This window comes from Hippopotamus amphibius, chromosome 1, assembly GCF_030028045.1.
Source record: "Hippopotamus amphibius kiboko isolate mHipAmp2 chromosome 1, mHipAmp2.hap2, whole genome shotgun sequence".
Classification (NCBI taxonomy): Eukaryota; Metazoa; Chordata; class Mammalia; order Artiodactyla; family Hippopotamidae; genus Hippopotamus; species Hippopotamus amphibius.
Window position 1 is genome coordinate 60,486,388 of NC_080186.1, and position 23,029 is coordinate 60,509,416.

The following is a 23,029-nucleotide window of genomic DNA, read 5'->3' on the forward strand; positions in this document are numbered from 1 at the left end:
TGAGACAGAAATGAACTCTAAATTGCCTAGAAAATAACCTTAAGATACCTAGATAGTTCCCTTCTACTGGTGTTAAACTTAGCCCTGTGCCTCAACCTGCCCTGCTTTCCCCTCCCTTTTCTAGATCGAGTCAGTATGACCCCATCTCTAGTTTGCCTTCTTGCCTTAATAGAGCCCTGTTACCCCATAGTTGTTTTGTCTTTTGTGACAGTGCTGACACATAGTTGTTCATTCATGGGGCATAAAAATGATTTCCAAGTCAGTGAGAAACAAGTACAAACACTGGAAAATATATCCCCACCTCCTGGTTTTCATAGGAATCTGTTGATTAGAAACATGAAAACTGAGGTAACTGGGGGAATAGGGTAGAAATTGTTAAAACAAAAACGATTTTATACAATATAGCTTATGTTCATATCTTGTCACTGTCAATTATAATATGTATAATGTAAGTTTTGAGCATTGTCTTCTTAGAATTACATTTTTATAAACTTTTTACTGAAGTGTTATGCACATACATAAAAGTGGGATTTGCATTTCTAAAGTCATTAGTGTCACATAGCTGTGACTGCCTTCATTTCTGTTGTGACCCAAAATACTTCTTAAAAACTGTGAATTTATGCGATAAAACATTCTCAACTTTAAAGCAACTTTATGTTCACTTGTGCTGTGCAGCATCAGATCTGGTTCTGAGTAATTCTTAGAACACTGCATAATATTTTATACTGGCCAACATGTTTTATAATTCCTGAACTCAGCAAGTTGACAAGTTGAATTCAGGATGAAGTTCAACCAAGACCTTCCAGGTTATATTTTTCTATTCATTTTAACATAGATATGCAGTTTATGGTATTCTTAACAACTGTGTTAACTGCAAAGAATAAAAAGATTTTGCAACCAAGAGTTGGAATGGAAACAATTTCTGAGATAGAGATCAAATTGTGTTTATAGACACCATTGGCAGCTCTACCATCACAGTCATTTCCTGTGGGAATATTTCACTGGGACATAATTTTATGCCTTGAATATTCATTAAATAGCTTTGGTTCATGGAATAAAAATAGTGTAAGAACTATAAATAGTAATGTATGCAAATTATAGTGTAACATTTCATTGTATTTCCCTAGATGAGAATTAAGTTTAACAAACTATGTTCTTACGCATCACAAAGAATTTTAAAACAACACTAATAGAGTATGGCCTAGTGGAGAGTTAGGCAATAGACTGGAAATTAAAGTCATTTGTTTCCTTCAAATTAAAGTTGACATTAGTTTTAAAATATTTATTGATCATGTGCAGTGTATGTTATATTTATACTCTATGAAGAATACAAAAGTCAAGTATAAGCAGTCTCTGCCCTCAAGGAATTTATGAATTTTCTTGTATGGGAGATAAGATACACCTTATATAAAACAAGAAATAATAAACATACTGAGTGGGTATGAATAAAGTACTACTGGAGTTTGGAGGAAGAGAGATCACATCCATGTGGAAGATCAGAGATGACTTCATGAAGATGGAGGCCAAGTGGAATCTTAAAGGATGGGTAAGATTTCTGCAAATAGAGATGCAGGTAAAATTATTCCAGGATGCAGAGACTAGGTACTAGCAAAGGAAGTACAGATCAAAGCACATTTAGAGGCTGGAGCCTTTGACTGGTAGGAAAAAAAAGGAGGGGGGGCACTTAGAGATATATTGTTGAAAATAGGGTAAGTTAGAGCTAAATCCTTTTATTCACTTATGCAAGCATTTGTTTATTCAACAAATATTTCTTGAGTATACTTACTAGGTGCAAGTACTGGGCTATGAGTTAGTAGTACATTTACGAGGTACTCAGATAAAGGCCCCATCTAATAGGTAAGCACTAAAATGTTTAACTCTGAAATCAGACTGATTCTTATCAACCACAGACAGGTCCACTGCTCTGTGGCAACACAAGGAAGTTTACAGCTGTTACACATAACATGGAATTTAATGTATTTGAGAGAGAGTTGGTATTTCCAAATAACATTATTTCTCAATTTCAACCCATCTGTTTCTCAACCCAGTTTTAATTAAAACAAAGTGTTAATTAGCGATGGGGGAGGCTATATTTGCGCCTCCGTTTTACAAGTTTTGGTTTATGCCAGAAGTAATTTTGTGCTAGCAACGCATTAACTGAAAGAAAAAGGAAGGAAAGAAGGAATGAAGGAGGGAGAGACAGAAAGAAAGGGAAAAGAAAAGAATAGACTATAAAAAGAGACACCGGTGAGGGAGGGAGGGAATACGGGAATATGTGTATGAATACAGATGATTGAACTTAAGTGTACCTCAAAAAAAAAAATAATGAATATATAAAGCAGTTTAAAGAAAATAAAGTTAAATTTTTATCAGTTAAAAAAAAAAGATATTGTAAAGACTCCAATCCAGCACTATTAAATTACAATGTAAGCCATGCATGCAATTATAAATTTTCTTTACTTTCTTTAAAGAAGTAAAAAGAGACAGGTGAATTTAATTTTAATAACGTATGTTCTATAACTCAGTATATCTAAAATGTTATTATTTAAACATGAATTTACTATAAAAAATTATTGAGATATTTTAAAAAAAAGAGAGACATCGGTGATTTTTTGGACAAAAGGATTCTTCCTAATTGAAAAGAAATCTGCGAATTTCCTTTAAATAGCCAGCTCCCTGTACAATTAAAATGATTCGGAACGTTTCTAGAACATACTGCACTAAGTGAGATACACCTGTACTCATACCTCGTCCGTCAAAACAATCTTTGTTTTCTCTCAAGCTAGGACTTGCACTATTAGACACGCCTCGTGCAATGGTGGCAACGGGGAGGGTGGCGAAGGTGACGGAGTGGCAGCCAGGAGGGCACTTTCCCTTTCTCTGTCTCCCCAACCAGAACTGTGCAGCCTCCAGCCCAGACTCACCTTTCCCCTCCTTCTTTTTCCCGCCTCGCCTCTCACTCCTCCCCACCCCCAACACACACAGCCCGCTGGGTGCGCTCTCCCTCGCGTCCCTCGGTCTCCCTTCGCTCTCCCCCACCCCCCTTCCCCGCCCTCCGCGTCGCCTCGCCCGGCTCCGCGCGCCCACCTGGGGAACGCAGCTCGGCAGCGGGCGGCCCGCGCGCCCCGTCGCGGCCCGTGGCTCCGGGGCATGCGCTCTGCGGCGCCGCCGCCCTCCCCCACCCCTCCCGCGGCAGAGTTATGCCAAGTATGTGAGCAGCCCGCGAGGGCCAGCGTCGGTCATGGGGAGCCGCCGCCGCCGCCGCCGCCGCCTCTGCCTCCGCGAGCGCGGCTTTCTGCCGAGCGGGGCTCCGAGCTCTTCCCGCGCCTGGGGAGAGCCTGGCTGCTGAGGCGGAAGGGGATGACGGACCCTCTGAGGAGGACGCTGTCCAGGCTCAGGGGGAGGCGGGGTCCCCGCGCCGCCGGAGGGCACGGGCTCCGGGCGGCCGCAGCAGCCACCGTGGCGGCCTCTTCGGCTACCGAGGGAGACGCCGGGGGTGCTCCGGACGGCCCTCCAGGCGAGCGCGCCAGCGGAGCCCAGCCGAGCCTAGAGCGGCCCCCGCTGTCGCCTCAGGCGTGGGGTCCTGAGGCGCGGGTTCCGGGAGGGCGGCCAGAGAGGTCGGGGGCGCTCGGGCCTCGGCCGCGCGGCGGGAGGGAGGCCGCCCCCCCGGGCCGCGGGCTCACTCGCGCCTCTCTGCACGCCCCGCCGCGCTCCGAGGGCAGCGGCGAGGACGAGGAGGACGACGCCGGGGAGGACGACGCCGACTACTACGAGAACCTGCCCGGCGGCTCCCAGCCTGCGCCGGAGCCTGAGGGGGCGGAGGCGGAGCGGTGGCCCCCGCCTCCCCCGGCCGTGGGCTCCTCCCCGGGGGCGGAGGGCGGCCGCCTGGAGACAGGCAGGCTGCAGACCCAGTTGCGAGAGGCCTACTATCTGCTGATCCAGGCCATGCACGACCTGCCCCCTGACTCGGGCGCGCGGCGGGGCGACCGGGGCAGGGCGGATCGCGGCTGCCCTGCGGGAGCCTGGGCTCCCGGCCAGCCGCCTTCCCCCTGTGGCGCGGCGGACGGCCGAGCCTGCCCCCGAGACTGGGAGCGGGGAGGCGGCGGCCGCCCTTGGCAGCAGGTGTCCCCGCCCCGGTCGCCTCCGAGGGAGTCGGCGGGAGGCCGCCCGCTGACTCCTCGGATGCGGCTGTTCTGCAGCAGAAGCCTCGACAGCCTCCAGGTGGGTGCCAAGCCGGCTCCCTTACAGCGGTGGCGGAGCGACAGCTGGATCAGGTGCGGCGCGCGCGGGGACCCGGACGAGCCCCCGCCACGTGGAGGCGGGATGGACGGCTGGAGCGGAGGCAGCTCCCGGGCCGCGGCGCCCTCTGGCCTCCGGACTCCCAGCTCCGAGGACCCCGGCTGCTCCCCGGGAAGCCGTGGCAAAGGAGACGGCCAGGAGGGGCTCCCCTTCCTCAAACCGCCCGCGGTGACAGTCAAGAAGCTGCAGAAGTGGATGTACAAAGGGCGCCTGCTGTCCCTGGGAATGAAGGGTCGCGCTCGTAGGACAGCCCCCGAAGTCGCGGGAGCGCAGGCAACCTCTCCACACCTGGGCGCTTTGAATATGCAGGAAAGCCAAGTAGTCTCGGTGCCGCCAGACCACAGAATTACGCTGACAGGTAGGATACCTTGCAATCAAAATGTGTTTACCGACCGGGCTTCTGTCTTAAGAGCGAAGAAGGTATGGTTTTGCAGACAGGTACGTGCCGGTGACAAATGAGTGTCGTGCCAGTGGCAGCCTAATGCGATTTCCAGGGTACCTAGTATAATGTATTCTCTCGTTTTTGCTTTTTTTTTTTTTTTTAAGACAGTGGCATGAGAAATTTGGGGTTGTTTTTTTGTTTGTTTGCTTGCTTTTGTTGTTGTTTTGTTTTCCTTCCCTGAGAACCAGTGTACCTACTCCTAAGCGCAACAGTGACTAAAGGTTAAGTTCACCACACGCTTTTTAGTCGGTTTAAGAGTGGGGCGGTGCTGCCTTGACTTTTATTCTTTGGCTCTAGGCGGATCTGTAGACCTTTGTGGAGTGTGTGAATTTGAATTTGATCCAAGTTAGACTTTATGGGCTTCATAAAATGTCATTTCACTCATTACACCTCCCCTCTCCCGCCAGGAGCGTGCGTGTACACAGACATATACACATAACCAAAACCCAAAACCAAACCAAACCGAAAAAACTATCATAGTAAAATTTCTTTTTAGTCAGGTAGGATTTCACGTTTCTTCTCTACACCTTTCCCTCCCCTCCCCCTCCCCCCTAAAAACCTAGCAATGTAGATAATCTTACTGTTGTGGAAAATGAAGGGCACTTGGATTTTAATCAAAAGAAAAGTATGTCATATATTTTTTAAGAGAGTATAGGCATTTAAAGTCATTTGTAAACTTAAGTATATTTGTCCTAATAATAGGATTTTGCTCCCTATTTTGTACGTGTGTGATTTTTAGTTTTCGCTGAAGGTTTAGGTTATCAATTCTAGAAATCTCTTTTGTTGTAAATAGCAAAAAATTCTCTTGTAAAAGAAGTACCTTCATACTGAACCAAAAACAACATGATATTTCGGACGGCACTTTTAAAGACTTTTAGTGAACGTAATGACTTACATATCAGTACTAATTTAAAAGATATGAAATGCTGAAATGTAAAAGTATTCACAGTACTTGGCAGTTTCTGTGGTAAGAATTACAGATTCTACAGGACTAGATTTGTACACATTAACTTTTTTAACCAATAAACATGAAACAGTGGGGAGAAACAAAGTTCACAAAACTTTTTATTATACAGTGAGAACAAATCAAATGATTCACTTCAAGTGTATACAAAACTAGAAGTTTTTTTGAATCTATAAATCTGTAACCCACACCTGTCAAAAATTTTCCTCAAATTTATTCCATTCCACCTGAATAAAAAGATAGTAGAATGTAAACTTTTGTGAAGAGACATGTACTTTATGCCAAGTTCATATTAAAATATGCATTTCCAGTAGTAAAGTATTTGTAATCATTTATTACATTTTATTGCTATTATATCCTTACCTCCACTGATTTTGGTTCGGTTAACTCTTTGTAAGGCAGTTAGTGTTTAGCCATAACAAAAATCTGTATAAAACTATAGTAACATATGTATTACCCTTTTGTTGCAAAGGTTAGAGATTAATATCTGATGGCTTTTAGTACCCTCAGTTGTGTAAACATTAAAGTTTTTTTAAAAGTAATAATAAATGTAGTAATTCTTAGGAATGAATTCACTGATTTTTTTCATTGAGAAAATAATTAAATGAAACTAATTTTAAAAGAAATTAAATGACACAATTACTATGTGATAGTATTTTAGATATTTTACAAGAACTCTAAACAAAAGCTTAGATAATCTCTGGTTTTAAAAACTTTCTCAGATGTTATTTCCTTTCAAATCACCAGTTCATCTTTTAGGAAGGATAAAAATAATTTGTGCAATGTTTATATATCTAGTATAGATTTGAAGAGTTTATTTTTTTTAAACTATTTTTATTAAAACCATTCTGGACACTTTATGGGGTTTGCATATAATCTTTATTACTCCCCCCCCCCATGGAGATATGTCGGCTGTTATTGAACAACAACAACAACAGAAAAGAAGGGGTTAAGTAGTTTGCCCAAGGTCACTTTAACTAGTATATGGTTTATGTATATAGATTCAAACTGTTATGTGGATTCAAGCTCCAGTCTTTATGACTCCAAAACCCCTATTTATATAAGGTAGGAGGGACTCTATAAAGTTCTTTAGAAGTTTCATCCAATTAATTTTATTAAATTGCTTGGACTGAGGAGATGGAATTTCAACAAGGTTTAGAGGGGTAAGTAACTTCCTCAAAGTTGCAGAGGAGATGGGGGAATCCTAGAATAGGTTTAAAGTCTTTTTTTAAATTAATTGCTATATCTATCTTAAACCTTTACCTTTAAATATTTAGTTCAAATTGGTTACTTGGATTCTACTTTTAATCATGCTTTCTAGAAAGTTAACTGGACAGTCCTGATGAAGCAGTACATTCTTGGTTGTATAAAGATGTTAAATAGCCTGAAAGGTTTACATCACATTTTTCTATACAATATTATTTGTGAGGATGTTTTCTTTCAAAATAAAGTTATAGTTAGAATTTATAACACAGAATAGCTATATAAGAAGATAGAGATACCTAATCTACTTAGGTGTTTTGGAAATTTTTGAGACCGTATGACAAATGGAAGCCAAAATGATTTTCTGTTTTAATTTCTGGCTCCTACTAAGAACCACTAAAACTTTTGATAGTACAATATTGCCAATGACTTGATTTAGTTGGGAATGTAGTATTCACAGATTGGGCAATTTGTTACTAATTGAGATGATTATTTAAGAAATCTAAAGTCATTATACGTATTAAATATTGTAAAGTTTCTGCAAGCCTTAAGGTTACAAAGGAATTTTAATCTATTTGCTGACTATACTTCATTATGTCTTTATAAGTAAGTTTAAATTAGCATATAGTACTCAGAAGTAAATCGAAAAGCACTGGATTGAGCTATTTTGGCCTTTTACTGCTTTAAAAAATAATTAGCTTACTTCAACTCTACTCTTCTTGCTCCATGATCTGTGAAAGAAAAAACTTAGGGCACGTAACTTGTTAATATTCTATTCAAAATCTTTAGACAGTTCTTTAAAAGTAATATTAAATAGCTGTGCATTATATCTTAAAGTGAAGTTGACACTGTTAATGCAGATTCCTGTCTATTTTTTCTCAAGTATTTGTAGCTTCAATTTCTTAACTTTATAAGCTACATTCTATCTTTTTGAATTTTTCCAACAAATTCTTTTATGCATTAGCCTTCTCAAGACTAGTTACTATAGGCAAATAATTTTTGACTCTTCTAGCTCTAAATCCTTCTGTTAGAAATTCTGCCATCGTGGCCCCAGAAGCAAGCAAGTCCATTTTTTTGTTTTTGTTTTTTGTTTTGGGAAGAGTGCCATAAACATTGGAGTTGCTGGTGGCAGAAAAACATTGAGAGTTACAAATTCAGCAGAAAATAGTGTTGTGTTGATTTTTGAAAGTCTTTCAAAGTGGTGTTTATGTTTTGAGAATCTCTAAGGCTGTTTTCCAGACTTTTGCCACTCAGCGTCATTTGCAGTTATAGAGCAGAGCTTTTCAAACTTAATGTGTACATGAATTCTCTGAAAATCTTGTTAAAATGAAGATTTAATATGTGTGGGAGTGGGACCTTTAGATTCTGCATTTTAACAAACTCCCAGTGTAGAAGTTTGGTACACACTGTGAGTAGTAAGGCTCTAGAATTCTCAGTACTTCCAATCACCTATCTTGATACATTTTAAAAAGTTTTGAAAAAGCGTTATACTTTGATACTTGATGCTTAAACTAACCCCTGTTAGAGCAAAGCACTTGAGCTCTTTCTGCTTTAGTTTTATGTGTATTAATTTATCCTTACCATTTATATATGACAGGTTTAAGCAGTTCCCTCCATATTGTTCTTGTCTTGCACCAACAACAGTGAGATTTTAGAATCTGCGCAAAAGGAGGCCATACAGTGTAATGGCTAATAGAATAGAGATTCTGGGTTTCTGAGCAAATCTACCACTTACCAGGCTTATGACCTTGGACAGGTTACTCAGCTCTGCATAGCCTCAGTCCTCAGGTTGCTGTGAGGATGAAAAACATGATCCATTTGGTACCATGCCTGGTGCTTAGCTGTTATCAAGAGAAAGGCAAACGGGCTTTGTGAAAATATTGCCTTGCCCCAGATCATTAGGATTCTGGATGGAGAGTGAAATGATCTGAAGTTGAGAAGGACTGCCTTAAGGAGCACTGGGAATTGAACTAGAGGATACCACTGTAGGAGCATTTATTTATTCTACTCATCTTTTCTTCTGTGCTTCTTTTCTCTTGTTCCTCCTCATTACCTTCAGGGAACTGAAAAGAGTCTCAAAGTTTCCTTCTCTACTTTCCTGTCTGGGAAGCTAGCACACAGCTTTTTTCTTAAGAATTTTTATTGCTAGTCACAAGGGAGGAAAACCAAAGACAGAAAAATACCTTTTTTCTTTTCATTGTACCCCTCTCCTCATTTAGATTTATCTGGGAAAAATAAAGACATACACAGAAACACACTCATATGTAAACCTAAGGCTTAAGTTTATTCTAGTGATTTCATTTGGGCTGCCAAGCTTGACTGTATAAGCAGTGCTGCTTTTATTTATTTAAGCACAACTACATTGTTCATAAGAATACTTTTGTTTAGGATTTTTAAAGAGAAGTAAGCAAAAACAAATTTGTTTTTGTAGTAGAATGTTTTAAATGATGAAAAGATGTAATACTGTACATTTTCGATGAGGACTTAATTCATAATTTCTCAGAAAGTTTGCTGTTGATTTTGATCTGGGGCACTAGTTAAATTTTTAGTAATAGTAAGTCATCTAGATTTATTATGAAATATGTAATAGTTGAGAACACAAAATTGGCTTGAGTAGTTCACCACTATGTAAATATTTTTGTGAGTGAAAAATTTTTAATTGCCACTTCTGCATTCTCTTACAGATTTTCAAGGAAAATAACTTTATAGTCTGATAGTTATATCATAACATGTATAGTTGCAAGAGAATAAGGACTTTTTTGCCTTGCAACTTTGCAGACATTTTTATATCTTTGTGTCTTCTTTCAACATATAAATAGATAAATGTCAACATACATATACACACACACACATATATAAAATTTGAAGCTAAAGGTAACTTTTAGATTACACTTTTTATGTACACTTATTACATCATATGCCAATAAGGTTTAACATTAATTTTAGCATAAATGGGGAGTGAAGAGAAGATGGTAAATAGCTTTCCATTTCTCTGTAACATATTCGTATGTGTCCATTTAATTAACTGAGATAAAAATAAAATGCTTTAAGTCATTTATAAATGATTGCCCAAGTAAAATTTTCTGCCTTGAATAATTATTGCTTATATTCATTTTTAATAACTGAATAAATTTGGCTTTTATCAGAAAGTATGATAATGTACCTATTTATCCTTAAATTTAAACTTCAGCATTATGTGTTTTTAAATATTCAGCACTAGCAATCAGTTTCATCTCAAATTTTGTAGTTTGTAGTTTCATAAAAAATAGTTGTAGTGTCTCATGATGTAATTACTCCTTTTAATATTACATTTTTATTACATATCAATAGATGTATCGTGAGTTGTATAATTTTGTACTTTTTTGCTTTAAATTTATAATTATGTCAAAACTACATGTAGTATCTTGTGAAGGTCTGAAATGCTATTAAATAGTATAGAATTTGACCTTAAGTGTGAAATAGATCTAGATTTTAGTGCACTCGGCAAAGGGCTGTGTTCACTAAAAACTCTGAAGCTCCAGTGATTCCTGAGTATGTGTTGACTTTAAGTTCTTAATTTTTTTTTTAAATTGCAGTATAGTTGATTTGCAATGTTGTGTTAGTTTCAAGTGTATAGCAAAGTAATTCAGATATAAATAAATAAACACTCTTTTTTCAGATTATTTTCCATTATAGGTTATTACAAGATATTGAATATAGTTATATAGTAGGTCCTTTTTAAAAAGTTGAAAATTTTTATTTATTTATTTTTTTGGCTGCGTTGGGTCTTTGTTGCTGTGCATGGGCTTTATCTAGTTGAAGTAAGCGGGGGCAACTCTTTGTTGCAGTGTGTGGGCTTCTCATTATGGTGGCTTCTCTTGTTGCGGAGCACGGGCTCTAGGCACACGGGCTTTAGTAGTTGCAGCACGTGGGCTCAGTAGTTGTGGCACATGGGCTTAGTTGCTCCACAGCATGTGGGATCTTCCTGGACCAGGGATCGAACTTGTGTCCCCTACGTTGGCAGGGGAATTCTTAACCACTGCGCCACAGGGAAGTATCCTCTCCCCCCCTTTTTAATAATCAATTTACTTTTGTTGTTGTTATTGAAGTACAGTTGATTTACAATGTTGTGTTGGTTTCAGGTATACAGCACAGAGGTTCAGTTATATATATATATTCTTTTTCTAGATCCTTTTCTCTTATAGGTTATTACAAAATATTAAGTGTAGTTCCCTGTACTATACAGTAGGTCCTTGTTGTTTACCTATTTTATACAGTCATGTATATCTGTTAATCATAAACTCCTAATTTATCTCTCCTCTTCCTTTTCCCCTTTGGTAATCATAAGTTTGTTTTCTATGTCTGTGAGTCTGTTTTTGTTTTGGAAATAAGTTCATTTGTATCTTTTTTTAGAGTCCACATATAAGTGATATCATATGATATTTGTTAGAGTTACTTCACTTAGTATGATAATCTCTAGGTCCATCCATGTTTGCCGCAAATGACATTATTTCATTCTTTCTTATGGCTAAGTAATATTCCATTGTATATATGTATACTGCATCTTCTTTATCCATCTGTCAGTGGACACTTAGGTTGCTTCCATGTCTTGGCTATTGTGAATAGTGCTGTGAACATTGGGGTGCAACTGTCTTTTTAGAGTTTTCACCTTTTCTGGCTATATGTTCAGGACAGTTCTTAATTTTAAGTGTAGAGAAGACAAAACCAAAGAAAGACTCTTGAATCTTCATTTCATTAGTTAAATTAAATTAAATCAAATTAATTCAAGATATTTATTGACTGTCTGTTCCATGTTTGCATGTTAAATCCTGGAGAGTAGAGGTGGATATCCTTTAGCGACATCCCAGGTGCACTCCTACAAACTTTGGAGTCAGAAGAGTTTGAGTGCTGCCTCTTCCATTTAACAACAGGTGATCTCAAGCAAGTTACTTAACTTTTCTGAGTAGTTTTCAAAGTATTTCAAACATTATCTTATTTAATCTCAAGAGCCACCCTATAAGGTTAACTGGATTGATATTATCATCATATTCAGGGAGGGATGTCTACTTCCCTAGTTTTAGTGGGTAACATGCTGTGGGGAGACAGGTGAGAGCATGGATTTTAAGGTTAGATAGGCTTAAATTTGAATCCTAGGGCTAGCACCTTGACCATATTCCTTGTATATTTGAGGCTCATGGAAATAATCCTACCTGTCTCAGAATTGTTGTGGAGGTTAAAGGAGGTTAAGGGCTTACTTACTGCTTTATCTCTTGTTCCTGCCACATAATAGGCACTCAATAAATATTTCTTGAGTAAATAAATTTCTGGCATAGTAGACATTCATGAGAGATTTCATTCCCTTCTGAATCTTAGTGTATTCCTCTATTCCTGCCTCTGGAACAAATTGAACTTGAAACCCAATTTATGTTTAAGGTTTTATTTTGTTTTTAAATTAATCTACTTGATTAGGTATCTAGGGTTATAAAAAGGACAAATTTACAATTTTAAATGACTTTTTTCAGTATAAGGAAGATTACCGAAAACCTTGATTACGCATGAACCTAATTTTTTGGTTGTTATTAAGCTCCTCAGAGTTTAATGTGTTTGTATCACTCTGTTACTAGACTATTATATTTTACTTGCTGTAATACTAAAATGAATCAACCACCTACACACTCAAAGTAGCATAGACCATAATTTGCAAACCTGACATGATCTTAAAATTAGAAATGTGGTTTTGTTTTAATTATCTATGTGTAGTTAATTAGTATTACAATATATATTTAGCTTATTGACTGTATTGAAGCTGAATTTATGTAACTCTTTGCAAGGGCAAAAAAATTTTCCCCTTTATATGGAATTAATGTTAGATATACCTTTTTAGAGTCTTATCACATTATGTTAATAATACGCATATCTAAGTATTTGATGTCCTCCACTGGGCTATAAATTCCTTAATGGCAGGAGCTGTTTTGCTTTCTTGTATTCTTGCTGCTTAAGTTTGCACCTGTCAGTAATATAGCTGTGTCGTGCTTATTGTGAGACAGGATACCTGGTCCTAATCAAGAGCCTCCTTAGGGATTTTTATTTTTATTTTTGCCCTAGATATTTAGAACTTAGGCTCTGCGTAAGTTGATACTGCACTATAGGGTTAGGAAACAAATGTCATTTTGAAATTTTACTAAGCAGTAAGACATTTAGTAGTAAGTAAGGCACAAGTATATTGCAAGATTTATTCAAAGTTAATCTTTGTATGAAAAGGTAGTAATACTATTTGTGTTTTCTTAAGTCTTTGTAGTAGTGAGTTTAAAATTACTCAAATATTAATTAAAGGCACACTGCGTATAAAGCATTCTATACAAGCTTTTTATAAAGCATGTTTTGCTTTAAAGCTTTCTTAGCCCTTTGATACTTATAAAGGCAGTCTCAGAGTTTGTTTATCCTTTTTCCTTGAATTCTTATGATACCTATACTAGCAGTCTGAAATCTAAATAATAGAAATCATGTTTAGGTGGAAAATCCAAAACTTTTCTTGTTCAGTTTTAGTCTCTGAATGTGATTAATATTACTTTTCTTTCTATCTTTTTATTTTTTATTTTTTAAAATATTTATTTATTTGCTGTGTTGGGTCTTTGTTGCTGCCCTCGGGCTTTCTCTAGTTGTGATGAACGGGGGCTGCTCTTTGTTGTTGTGCATAGGTTTCTCATTGTGGTGGCTTCTCTTGTTGCAGAGCACGGGCTCTAGGCACGCAGGCTTCAGTAGTTGTGGCACATGGGCTCAATAGTTGTGGCTTGCGGGCTCCAGAGCACAGGCTCAGTAGTTGTGGTATACGGGCTTAGCTGTTCTGCGGCATGTGGAATATTCCTGGACCAGGAATTGAACCCGTGTCCCCTGCATTGGCAGGCAGATTCTTAACCACTGCACCAGCAGGGAAGTCCCTCTTTATCTTTTTAAAAATAGTATTTTAATAATTGGTCTTAAGTGACATGTCTTTCTTGGTATGCCAGGCATTATATTCTGCCTTCTTTTTTTTCTCTGAAACAGATTTATTTGAAAATGTCTATGAGTCTTCAATGAAGAGAAGAGAACTTGAAGATCTGAAGGATAATATTGGCTTCAGGGGTCAAAAGCCACTTAATAGCATTACTGTGTCAAAGAAACGTAATTGGCTATATCAGAGTACTCTGAGATCTTTTAATTTGGAAGAAGAAAATAAGAAATGCCAAGATATGAGTCACTTATCCATCGCACCCATTTCTCTACCTAAACAACAGCTGTCACGACCTTTCCTCAAATCATCTGAAGAATATTATACATGTATGGTGTGTAACGCTGCAAGTTCTTCATTATCGAGAAACTGTTCATTAGACTTTAATGAGGAAAATGATGCGGATGATGAAGGAGAAATATGGTACAACCCCATTCCTGAGGATGATGCCTTTGGTATATCAAATGCTTTGAGTTTTGGTGAGGCAGACTCTGATGTTCTGAAGTTTCCCGGTGTCAGTTTGAGAATGTTATCTGGTAGTGACGTAATGAAAGCAGAGCAGCACACTGAAGACTCACTGTGCTCTTCTGAGCACACAGGTGATGTTCAGACCACACAGTCAAGTGAAATAAATCTTGTAGATTCCATCTGTTCCACAGACTTTGTGCAGCAGTACAAGCAAAGGCGTGGACACAAGACACAAGAAGGTATAATAGTACAGGAGAGTCCCATGTTGAAATCTCCTTTTGCAGGTAAAGATGATCATATATCTGCCTTTTCTTCGTCCATTTTTCAATTCTTTGGTAGTATCTAAAACTAAATATAGAGGTCTATTGTAGCTATGTGCTTTTCCTTACAAAGGGAGTGTATTTTCATGAAAATAAACTCAAAAAAGGTTTATAAACATTTTTATGTTCATGGTGGTTTAATTATTCCTATCACAGACTTGGTTTCATAAGGGTAAAGAAGCTGGGCCAGTCCTACACCAACTTTTAGTGTGTATGGTGTGGTTTTAGTATGTCTGTCCTTTGAGGCAGTAATTACTTTTCTCTTAGTTGAAAGAATAGAGTCTCAGGGACTGGAAGAGATGTATTCTTTATGTACATCTTGTTTCACTGCATTCATTTATTTATTCATTCACGCCTAGCCTGGCCACAGATGAAAAATTGTATATTCAATATACTAGTAGTCATTAGTTTTCACTTTTGTGCCTGTATTTCCTCGGAAGCAAAGGAAGAAGAGAAAAAGAAATGAGAGCTGGAAGTAAAGATCTTGCAAATAGGTACTACGATAGATATGGAACCCAGAAAGGATATAAATGAAGTTTGATATGTATTATGTTGAACCATATGAAATTGCCAATATTTAACAGTTTTTGATCTGAAAAAGAAAAAACCCTGCATTTCATCTAGTTCAACGTAATGGTTTTGTTTTTCCTTGATTGCCATGACTTCTGATGTGCTTTTTTTTTTTTTTAATTATTTTTATTTTTGGCTGCGTTGGGTCTTCGTTGCTGCACATGGGCTTTCTCTAGTTCTGGTGAGTGGGGGGCTGCTCTTTCATTGCGATGCATGGGCTCCTCATTGCGGTGGCTTCTCTTGTTGCGGAGCACACGCTCTAGATGTGTGGGCTTCAGTAGTTGTGGCACGTGGGCTCAATAGTTGTGGCTCACGGGCTCTAGAGCCCAGGTTCAGTAGTTGTGGCATACGGGCTTAGTTGCTCCACGGCATGTGGGAATCTTCCTGGACCAGGGCTCAAACCCATGTCCCCTGCATTGGCAGGCAGATTCTTAACCACTGTGCCACCTGGGAAGTCCTGCTTCTTTTTAAATTTAGTCCCAGACACACTACCTAGGAAACAGAGCATAAGCACTTTTAGTTGAAGTTATTAAATGTTGAATAGGAAGCAGTTATATTTTATACTGTCATTTTAATTTATAAAATTTCAAATGATACAGGATATTCAAAGATGTGGGGTATAGCAGATGCTGTTAGTACTTGTCCATATCCCTTGAGTTTTATTACTTATTTAAATAGAGGCAGCCTACTTCCAGACATCAGTGTCTGCATCTCTACTTGAGGACTCCTTCTGAAGTGTTAGGGAGTCTCCTGCAGGACAGCCTGGGAGTGCCCCTCAACTAGTGATTGATGTGAGTTGCTGTAGGCTTACCCCAGCTCCCTCCACATTTGGATAGGATAATTCTGCATTGTTTCCCAGAGTTTTCTCATCAAGTTAAGCTCTACTTGCTCATAGTGGTAGTAGGCTTGATAATTAACCTTGAATTTTCTCCTGAATTTTCTCACTTTCTTGCTGATATTTTTGTACTTTGCAAATAACTACTTGCATTTGGACCCTTTTCTCAGGGATATGAGGAGTAAATGTTACATTGATAAGAAAAAAAGTGAATGTGAACTGTATAATGTCAATTTTGCAAGAAACAATGAAAAGCTATACTGGAAATGTTAATAGCTGACCCCCCCCACCACACCCCAGTGTTGGGATTAAAATTTTGTGTGTGTGCATTTCTAACTGTAGACTGATTTTTCAGAGTGAATGTGTGTTTCTTTTGTAATGTGGATGGGAAGAGGAATAAATAGTATATAAAATAATAGTTTGAAACAGAGGTTGTGATCAGGATGGAGTAATGAGGAAGGCTTGCAGGAGTAGGGCAGGCAGATAGTGATGGGTATGGAATGATGCAGAGGAGGCAAGAGAGCATAAGTATAAGAGCAACATTAGAAAGCCAGTGTCTGTAAAGTGAGATACACTTTAAGTACTGTCTTTAAACTTTATTATTTTATGTTTGTGGCAAATTGTGAATCTGTAAAGAGTGACAGACATTACCAAAAAAACAAAAAACAAAAAATCACCCAAATTTGAAAGTACAGTAGGGCTGTCAATTATGTCTCCTTTCTTACTGTTATTCTTTTCTTAAACATATTATTTTAACAAGCACGTTCCTAAGTTGACCAAAGGAAATATGTAGACAATTTAGTTGTCGTCTTTTTTTTTTTGCTTTAGTTTGATCAGAATGGTTATTTACCTAAGTGATATGTTTTCTTTAACAACATTGGCAGAAATCTGTTGAGAAATAGGCAAAGAGAATGGTTGACCTTCAAAATAATTTTTTGATTAAGAATTAAGCGTTTAAGTATTTTTATTAAAATTTTATTAAATTTTATGATCATCCTAACAAAATTGTGACTTGTTTTTTGCCTGTTAACTTCTGGATATATATGTGTCTTTTATCTAGTTGCTGTCATAGTGGACTATTTTTGGTTTTTGCTAATTTCATTTGCTATTTATATTTTGTATTGTTACATGTAGATTAATGTTATTGTTTCCCAGTTTTTATAGTATTTAATTGGGTTGATGTGCCCTAATCTGTTTGACTGGTTCCTTAATGTTGGGCGTTAATACAATGTTCCACTGCTATTGCAGTGATCTTTTATCATGATCTATTTTGCTTCATTAGGATCGATTACTAGTATCTTTACTTGGTCTTTATAGCTAGTAACTATTATAGGTAATTTCTATATTGTATTTCCTGAAAGGTTTACCAGTTTACAGGCAACTAGCAATTGGTTAATTCATTTGTTCAATAAACACAGAGTTTCTGCTATGTGCCAATTACTGTTCTAGGTGCTGAAGGAGTGTGCCAAGTTTCAATTGATTCTAGCCTGGTTCATAAATTTATATTTAAAGATTTTCATTTTATGCTTTCCCCTTACAAGCTATAGCTAATCTGTGATTTGGTTAGTATAATTTTCATTTAATTTTAAGTGATTGTTCATATTGGTCAATGACCATAACTTGGTCATATTTCAGCTTTTGGATTTTTGTTTTAATAAATTCAGTCTTGGGCTTCCTAGGTGGCACAGTGGTTAAGAATCCGCCTGTCAGTGCAGAGGACACAGGTTCGATCCCTGCTCCAGGAAGATCCCACGTGCCGTGGAGCAACTAAGCCCGTGTGCAAAAAAAAAAGAAATAAAGAAATAAAAAATAAATTCAGTCTTGTCTGGAGTAGAAATTGTTAACATACAGTATTTCATTTTAATAAATAGGTAAGGACTTCACTAGGAAATATTTAATGTGTAATATATAAAAAAAGTCAGAATGTTAGATTAACCCTTTATTAATTTAATAAAACCCAGAGCAATTTCATATACTGGGTAGCTTTCTTCGGCCATGAGAAAATAGATTGTAGACTACAGTAGGACTCTGATTACTATAGAATGTTTTAGACCAGTAACCAGTAGAATTGTACTACAATTTGCAGTACAAGGGAATGCTTTGTCTAGTTTATCAAACACTCCACTTGTTATTAGCTGCTTACCAGAAAAGCCCAGCAGGCATACTTAAAATAGTCCTTTCTCTCTAAAGAAACTACTTTGTCAATAGGACACATTAAAAAGGGTGGAGGGGAGAGTACTATATTAATACTTTAAAGAAAGGTCAATCTATTGATTTTTTGAAATGAATAAACACTTTTTTCTCATTTTAGTTGTCAAATGTATTACATAGAGTAGCCTCTGATATTAGGGTTGTTAAGGATCTTTATAAAGAATAATTAAAGTATGAAAAATTAATTTAAATTTTAAATAATTGGGATAATACTACACAGTTTAGATTTATATAATATTCGATATTTAGAAGCTATTTCACTTTGCTCTATTAATTTGAAAACTTACTAGAAACAGGTTCAGATTTTTAAATGAAATTGATTAGGCTTTACATTTATTTATGTATTTTATTTTATTTTTGGCTGTGTTGGATCTTCGTTGCTACACACGGGCTTTCTCTAGTTGTGGAGAGCAGGGGCTACTCTTTGTAGCTATGCACTGGTTTCTCATTGCAGTGGTTTCTCTTGTTGTGGAGCATGGCTCTGGGTGCTCGGGCTTCAGTAGTTGCAGCATGTGGGCTCAGTAGTTGTGGTGCATGGACTTAGTTGCTCTGCGGCATGTGGGATCTTCCTGGCCCAGGGATCAAACCCGAGTCCCTTGCATTGGTAGGCGGATTCTTAACCACTGCACCACCAGGGAAACCCCATTCTTTTTTTTAAAACTGGGGAATTGAAAGTTTAAGGCTAAATGGAATACTTTAACTTCTTAATAATAGTTGAGAAAAGGTATTTGAAAACCAATTTATGGACATGTTATGGAGAGAAAAATGTTTAAAAGGATGGAGAGACTGAAAGCATAGTATTTTAGAGCATAGATTCTGAAAGCCTGTGTTTAGGTTTGAGTCCTGATTCTTCCACTTACTAGCTTTGTGATCTTAGACAAATTAGACTAAGACCTAATGCATGAGGTTCCTTACCTGGAAAATGGTATGGTAATGGTATCTTAACTGTTACGGTTATTATGAGAGTTAAATGAGGGTCTGCGCATAGTAATTTTTAAATTAATTTTTCACACTTTGTCTAGCTCAGTAAATGTTGGCTGGTATTATTTTTAATAATAATTAAATTTTAATAATAACAATAGAAACTACTTTTAATATTATTTTCACCACAGTGTTTCCCATGACTAATCTCCTGGTAGCACAGTTTTACGATGGTTAATCTTTTAGTGATGTGGACTATTATTTACTTTATTTGTACTTTTTTGAATTTTTAAAGAATTTTTTATTGTAAACCTGAATGATTTTGACATTCAGGAAAAAAATAAAACTATTTTTGTGTGGAGAAGAATTCGAAAGCATTTTAATACTTTACTCTGTATGAAAATTGAAAATTATAAGGAAACATTTTATCTCTGTACTGTCATTTAATATATTAAAATTGCAAAAAACTTCAAAAAAGGCCCTAATTTAGCTTCAAAGTTCTATGGAATTATTGCATACAGATAATACAAGAAAGAAAATGTCTATGCAGTTTTTTTTTTATTAAATTTATTTATTTATTTATTTATTTTTTATTGGCTGCGTTGGGTCTTCGTTACTGCACACAGGCTTTCTTTAGTTGCTGCGAGCAGGGGCTGCTCTTCATTGTGGCGCGGAGGCTCCTCATTGTAGTGGCTTCTCTTGTTGTGGAGCACAGGCTCTAGGTGCATAGGCTTCAATAGTTGCGGCACATGGGCTCAATAGTTGTGGCTCATGGGCTCTAGAGCACAGGCTCAGTAGTTGTGGCTCACGAGGCTTAGTTGCTCCGTGGCATGTGAGGTCTTCCTGGAGCAGGGCTTGAACCCGTGTCCCCTGCATTGGCAGGTGGATTCTTTACCACTGTGCCACCTAGGAAGTCCCTGCAGTTTTAAAAATTATTCAGTTAGGTTTATGATATTCAATATTCAGTTATTCTTGATTAACTAGAGTTCATCTATATAATCTTTGGTGATATGTTCTAATAGAATTTTAGAACAAGAAGGGGCTCTTAGTTGTCAAAATTATACATTTGGCTTTTAAATTCTTTTTTTAACCAGCAATGCTATGTAATTTTTAGGGGATTTTAATATAGTTTAGTTTTTAGGGGATTATAAATATAGAGGAATCATTCTTACATTAGGTGGAATTTCTAAATAAACATATTGATAGGAAATACGTTGAAATTGATGTTTTAATATGTTAAAATGAACATATTAAGATAGGAAGCTTTGCTAGTTTTCTCTGATATCCACTGTTTACAGTTCCAAATACATACTCACTGAAGTATACTGCAGTGGGAAAGATTTAAAAGGAACTATATTACCTTTCCTCCAAACCGTCAGAATAGAAAAGCAGACGGAGAGGGAGATGTTTCTTTCCACCATAAGCCATTTGTAGATCTTGATATTCTGCTTGAACATGATAATGGAGGTTCATCTAAACTTTTTAAATAAATAAATTTATTTATTTATTTATTTTATTGGCTGCATTGGGTCTTTGTTGCTGCATGGGCTTTCTCTAGTTGTGTGAGCAGGGGCTACTCTTCCTTGCAGTGTCTGGGTGTCTTCCCTTGTCGCAGAGCATGGCCTCTATACGTGCAGGTTTCAGTAGTTGTGGTATGTGGGCTCAATAGTTGTGGCTCACAGGCTCCAGAGCACAGTCTCAGTAGTTGTGGCACATGGGCTTAGTTGCTCCTCGGCCTGTGGGATCTTCCTGGACCAGGGCTCAAACCCATGTCCCCTGCATTGGCAGGCAGATTCTTAACCACTGTGCCACCAGGGAAGTCCCGTCATCTAAACTTTTGACTAAATGTCACCATTAAGATGAGTCAGGGAAGAATTTCTATCCATGTGAGAACTTGTTAAATTGGTGTTTTATAAAGTAAAAATAAACATATAACCTTATGATGTCTTTTTTTTTCTTTTTTCAAGGTCCTGGGATAGTAGCTGCTACAAATAAGACTGATTTGGGAGTTATAGAACCATCTTCTCCAGGCCCTAGCCCTGTGAAAAAAGGCAGTTCAATTAATTGGTCTTTCCCAGATAAAATAAAATCTCCACGAACTGTGAGGAAACTTTCCATGAAAATGAAAAGGTTGCCAGAACTTAGCCGAAAACTGAGTGTTAAAGGCACCTTGAACTATGCAAACAGTCCAGATAATACTTCTTCCTTGTCTAAATGTAACTATCACGAAATTCATCGTGCTGTTATTCTACCTTCTGGGAGCACAACCACAGCTGCCAAGAGGAATGTTATAAGTCTGTACCATCTTGATACCAGTGTGTCTTCTCAGCACAGCTACCAGAAGAAAACCTCCGTGAATTCTAAATATTCGTGCAAAGGTGGTTACCTCAGTGATGGAGATTCACCTGAACTTGTAGCTAAATCTAGCAAACATGGATCCGAAAACAAATTAACAAAAGGAAAAGAAATAATTCCAAATAGTTGCAGCAAGAATGAAATAGATATTGATGCTTTTAGACATTATAGCTTTTCTGATCAACCTAAGTGTTCGCAGTACATATCTGGGCTCATGAGTGTGCATTTCTATGGTGCTGAGGATTTAAAACCACCTCGGATAGATTCAAAAGATGTCTTTTGTGCAATTCAGGTAGATTCAGTAAACAAAGCCAGAACAGCTTTGCTCACATGTCGGACAACGTTTTTAGACATGGATCACACTTTCAACATAGAAATTGAAAATGCACAGCATTTGAAATTAGTAGTATTCAGTTGGGAACCCACTCCAAGGAAAAATCGAGTGTGTTGTCATGGAACTGTTGTTCTTCCCACCTTATTCAGAGTGACAAAGACACATCAGTTGGCTGTCAAACTTGAACCTAGAGGTCTTATTTATGTGAAAGTGACTCTTTTGGAACAGTGGGAGAATTCACTTCATGGACTAGATATAAATCGAGAACCAGTAATATTTGGTGTTGATATTCGAAAAGTTGTAGAGAAAGAAAATATAGGCTTGATGGTACCACTCCTGATTCAGAAATGTATTATGGAAATTGAAAAGAGAGGCTGTCAGGTATTATTTTACTGTGTTTCTCTACTGCCCCCTTATCTATCTATTTGAGTAATTAAATTTATTTATAGTAAGTCTTGGGGGAAGGAGTTCAAGGTAAGTTTAAAAAAATCCAATTTAGACTTTTTCTTATTCCTATTCTTTATTTTTATTCCATTACTGTTTAGGATATAATTTATGCCTTAATATTTGTTGTCAATGATTGGAAGCATGAAGGATGGTTCCATAATTTATGTTGTGATGCAGAGCTTCATGGTCTTATACCTAGAGGTGAAGATTGCTCTACAGTGGCGTTCCTAGGAAAAGCCAGAGCTGATAACATAGGCTAAGACTAATTTGTTTAAGGAATGTTTCTGCATGGTTTGACATTCCTTTGGTAGAGAATTTGACAGTGACTCTTATAACCCTGTTTCACTCCTAAAATTAACTCCCTGCCCTTATTTCCTATTCTCCCTCAGTTCCACTTATTGGAAAGCATAAGCTTATCCACGTCTTACCTTTGAGATAGTGTGGAGGATAAAGAGAGGTCCTACTAATAAAAGAACATCTCATTCTCTTTTCCTTTTAAAGAAGGTAAAAGCAGTTCATTAGAACAAACAAAAAGCTTGGTGTTATTTGGAAAAAGATATGTAAATGTTAACCAGTTAGTAGACTTCATCATTTTCATTAATACAGGTAGAGTGTGACAATGAGAAACAGTGTATCACTGAGGATATTAATCTGAGGTACAAGTAATTATGTATACTAATTTTTTGCAATACA

At 37.7% G+C, this 23,029-nt stretch overlaps 1 protein-coding gene across 5 annotated transcripts in view; it reads left to right on the forward strand.

Moving 5' to 3' along the window:
* The first annotated feature begins 3,111 nt into the window (after nucleotides 1-3,111).
* Nucleotides 3,112-23,029, forward strand: part of SYDE2 (synapse defective Rho GTPase homolog 2) — a 39,108-nt gene continuing 19,190 nt past the window's right edge. For 4 of the 5 annotated variants that reach the window (XM_057714518.1, XM_057714537.1, XM_057714546.1 and 1 more), the window contains exons 1-3: nucleotides 3,112-4,657; nucleotides 13,932-14,627; nucleotides 21,168-22,270. In XM_057714518.1, coding sequence (XP_057570501.1) covers nucleotides 3,151-4,657; nucleotides 13,932-14,627; nucleotides 21,168-22,270 — 3,306 coding nt within the window. In that variant the 5' untranslated portion in view covers nucleotides 3,112-3,150. The remainder of the gene's footprint in view (nucleotides 4,658-13,931; nucleotides 14,628-21,167; nucleotides 22,271-23,029) is intronic. The other variant, XM_057714553.1, reaches the window with a different exon arrangement.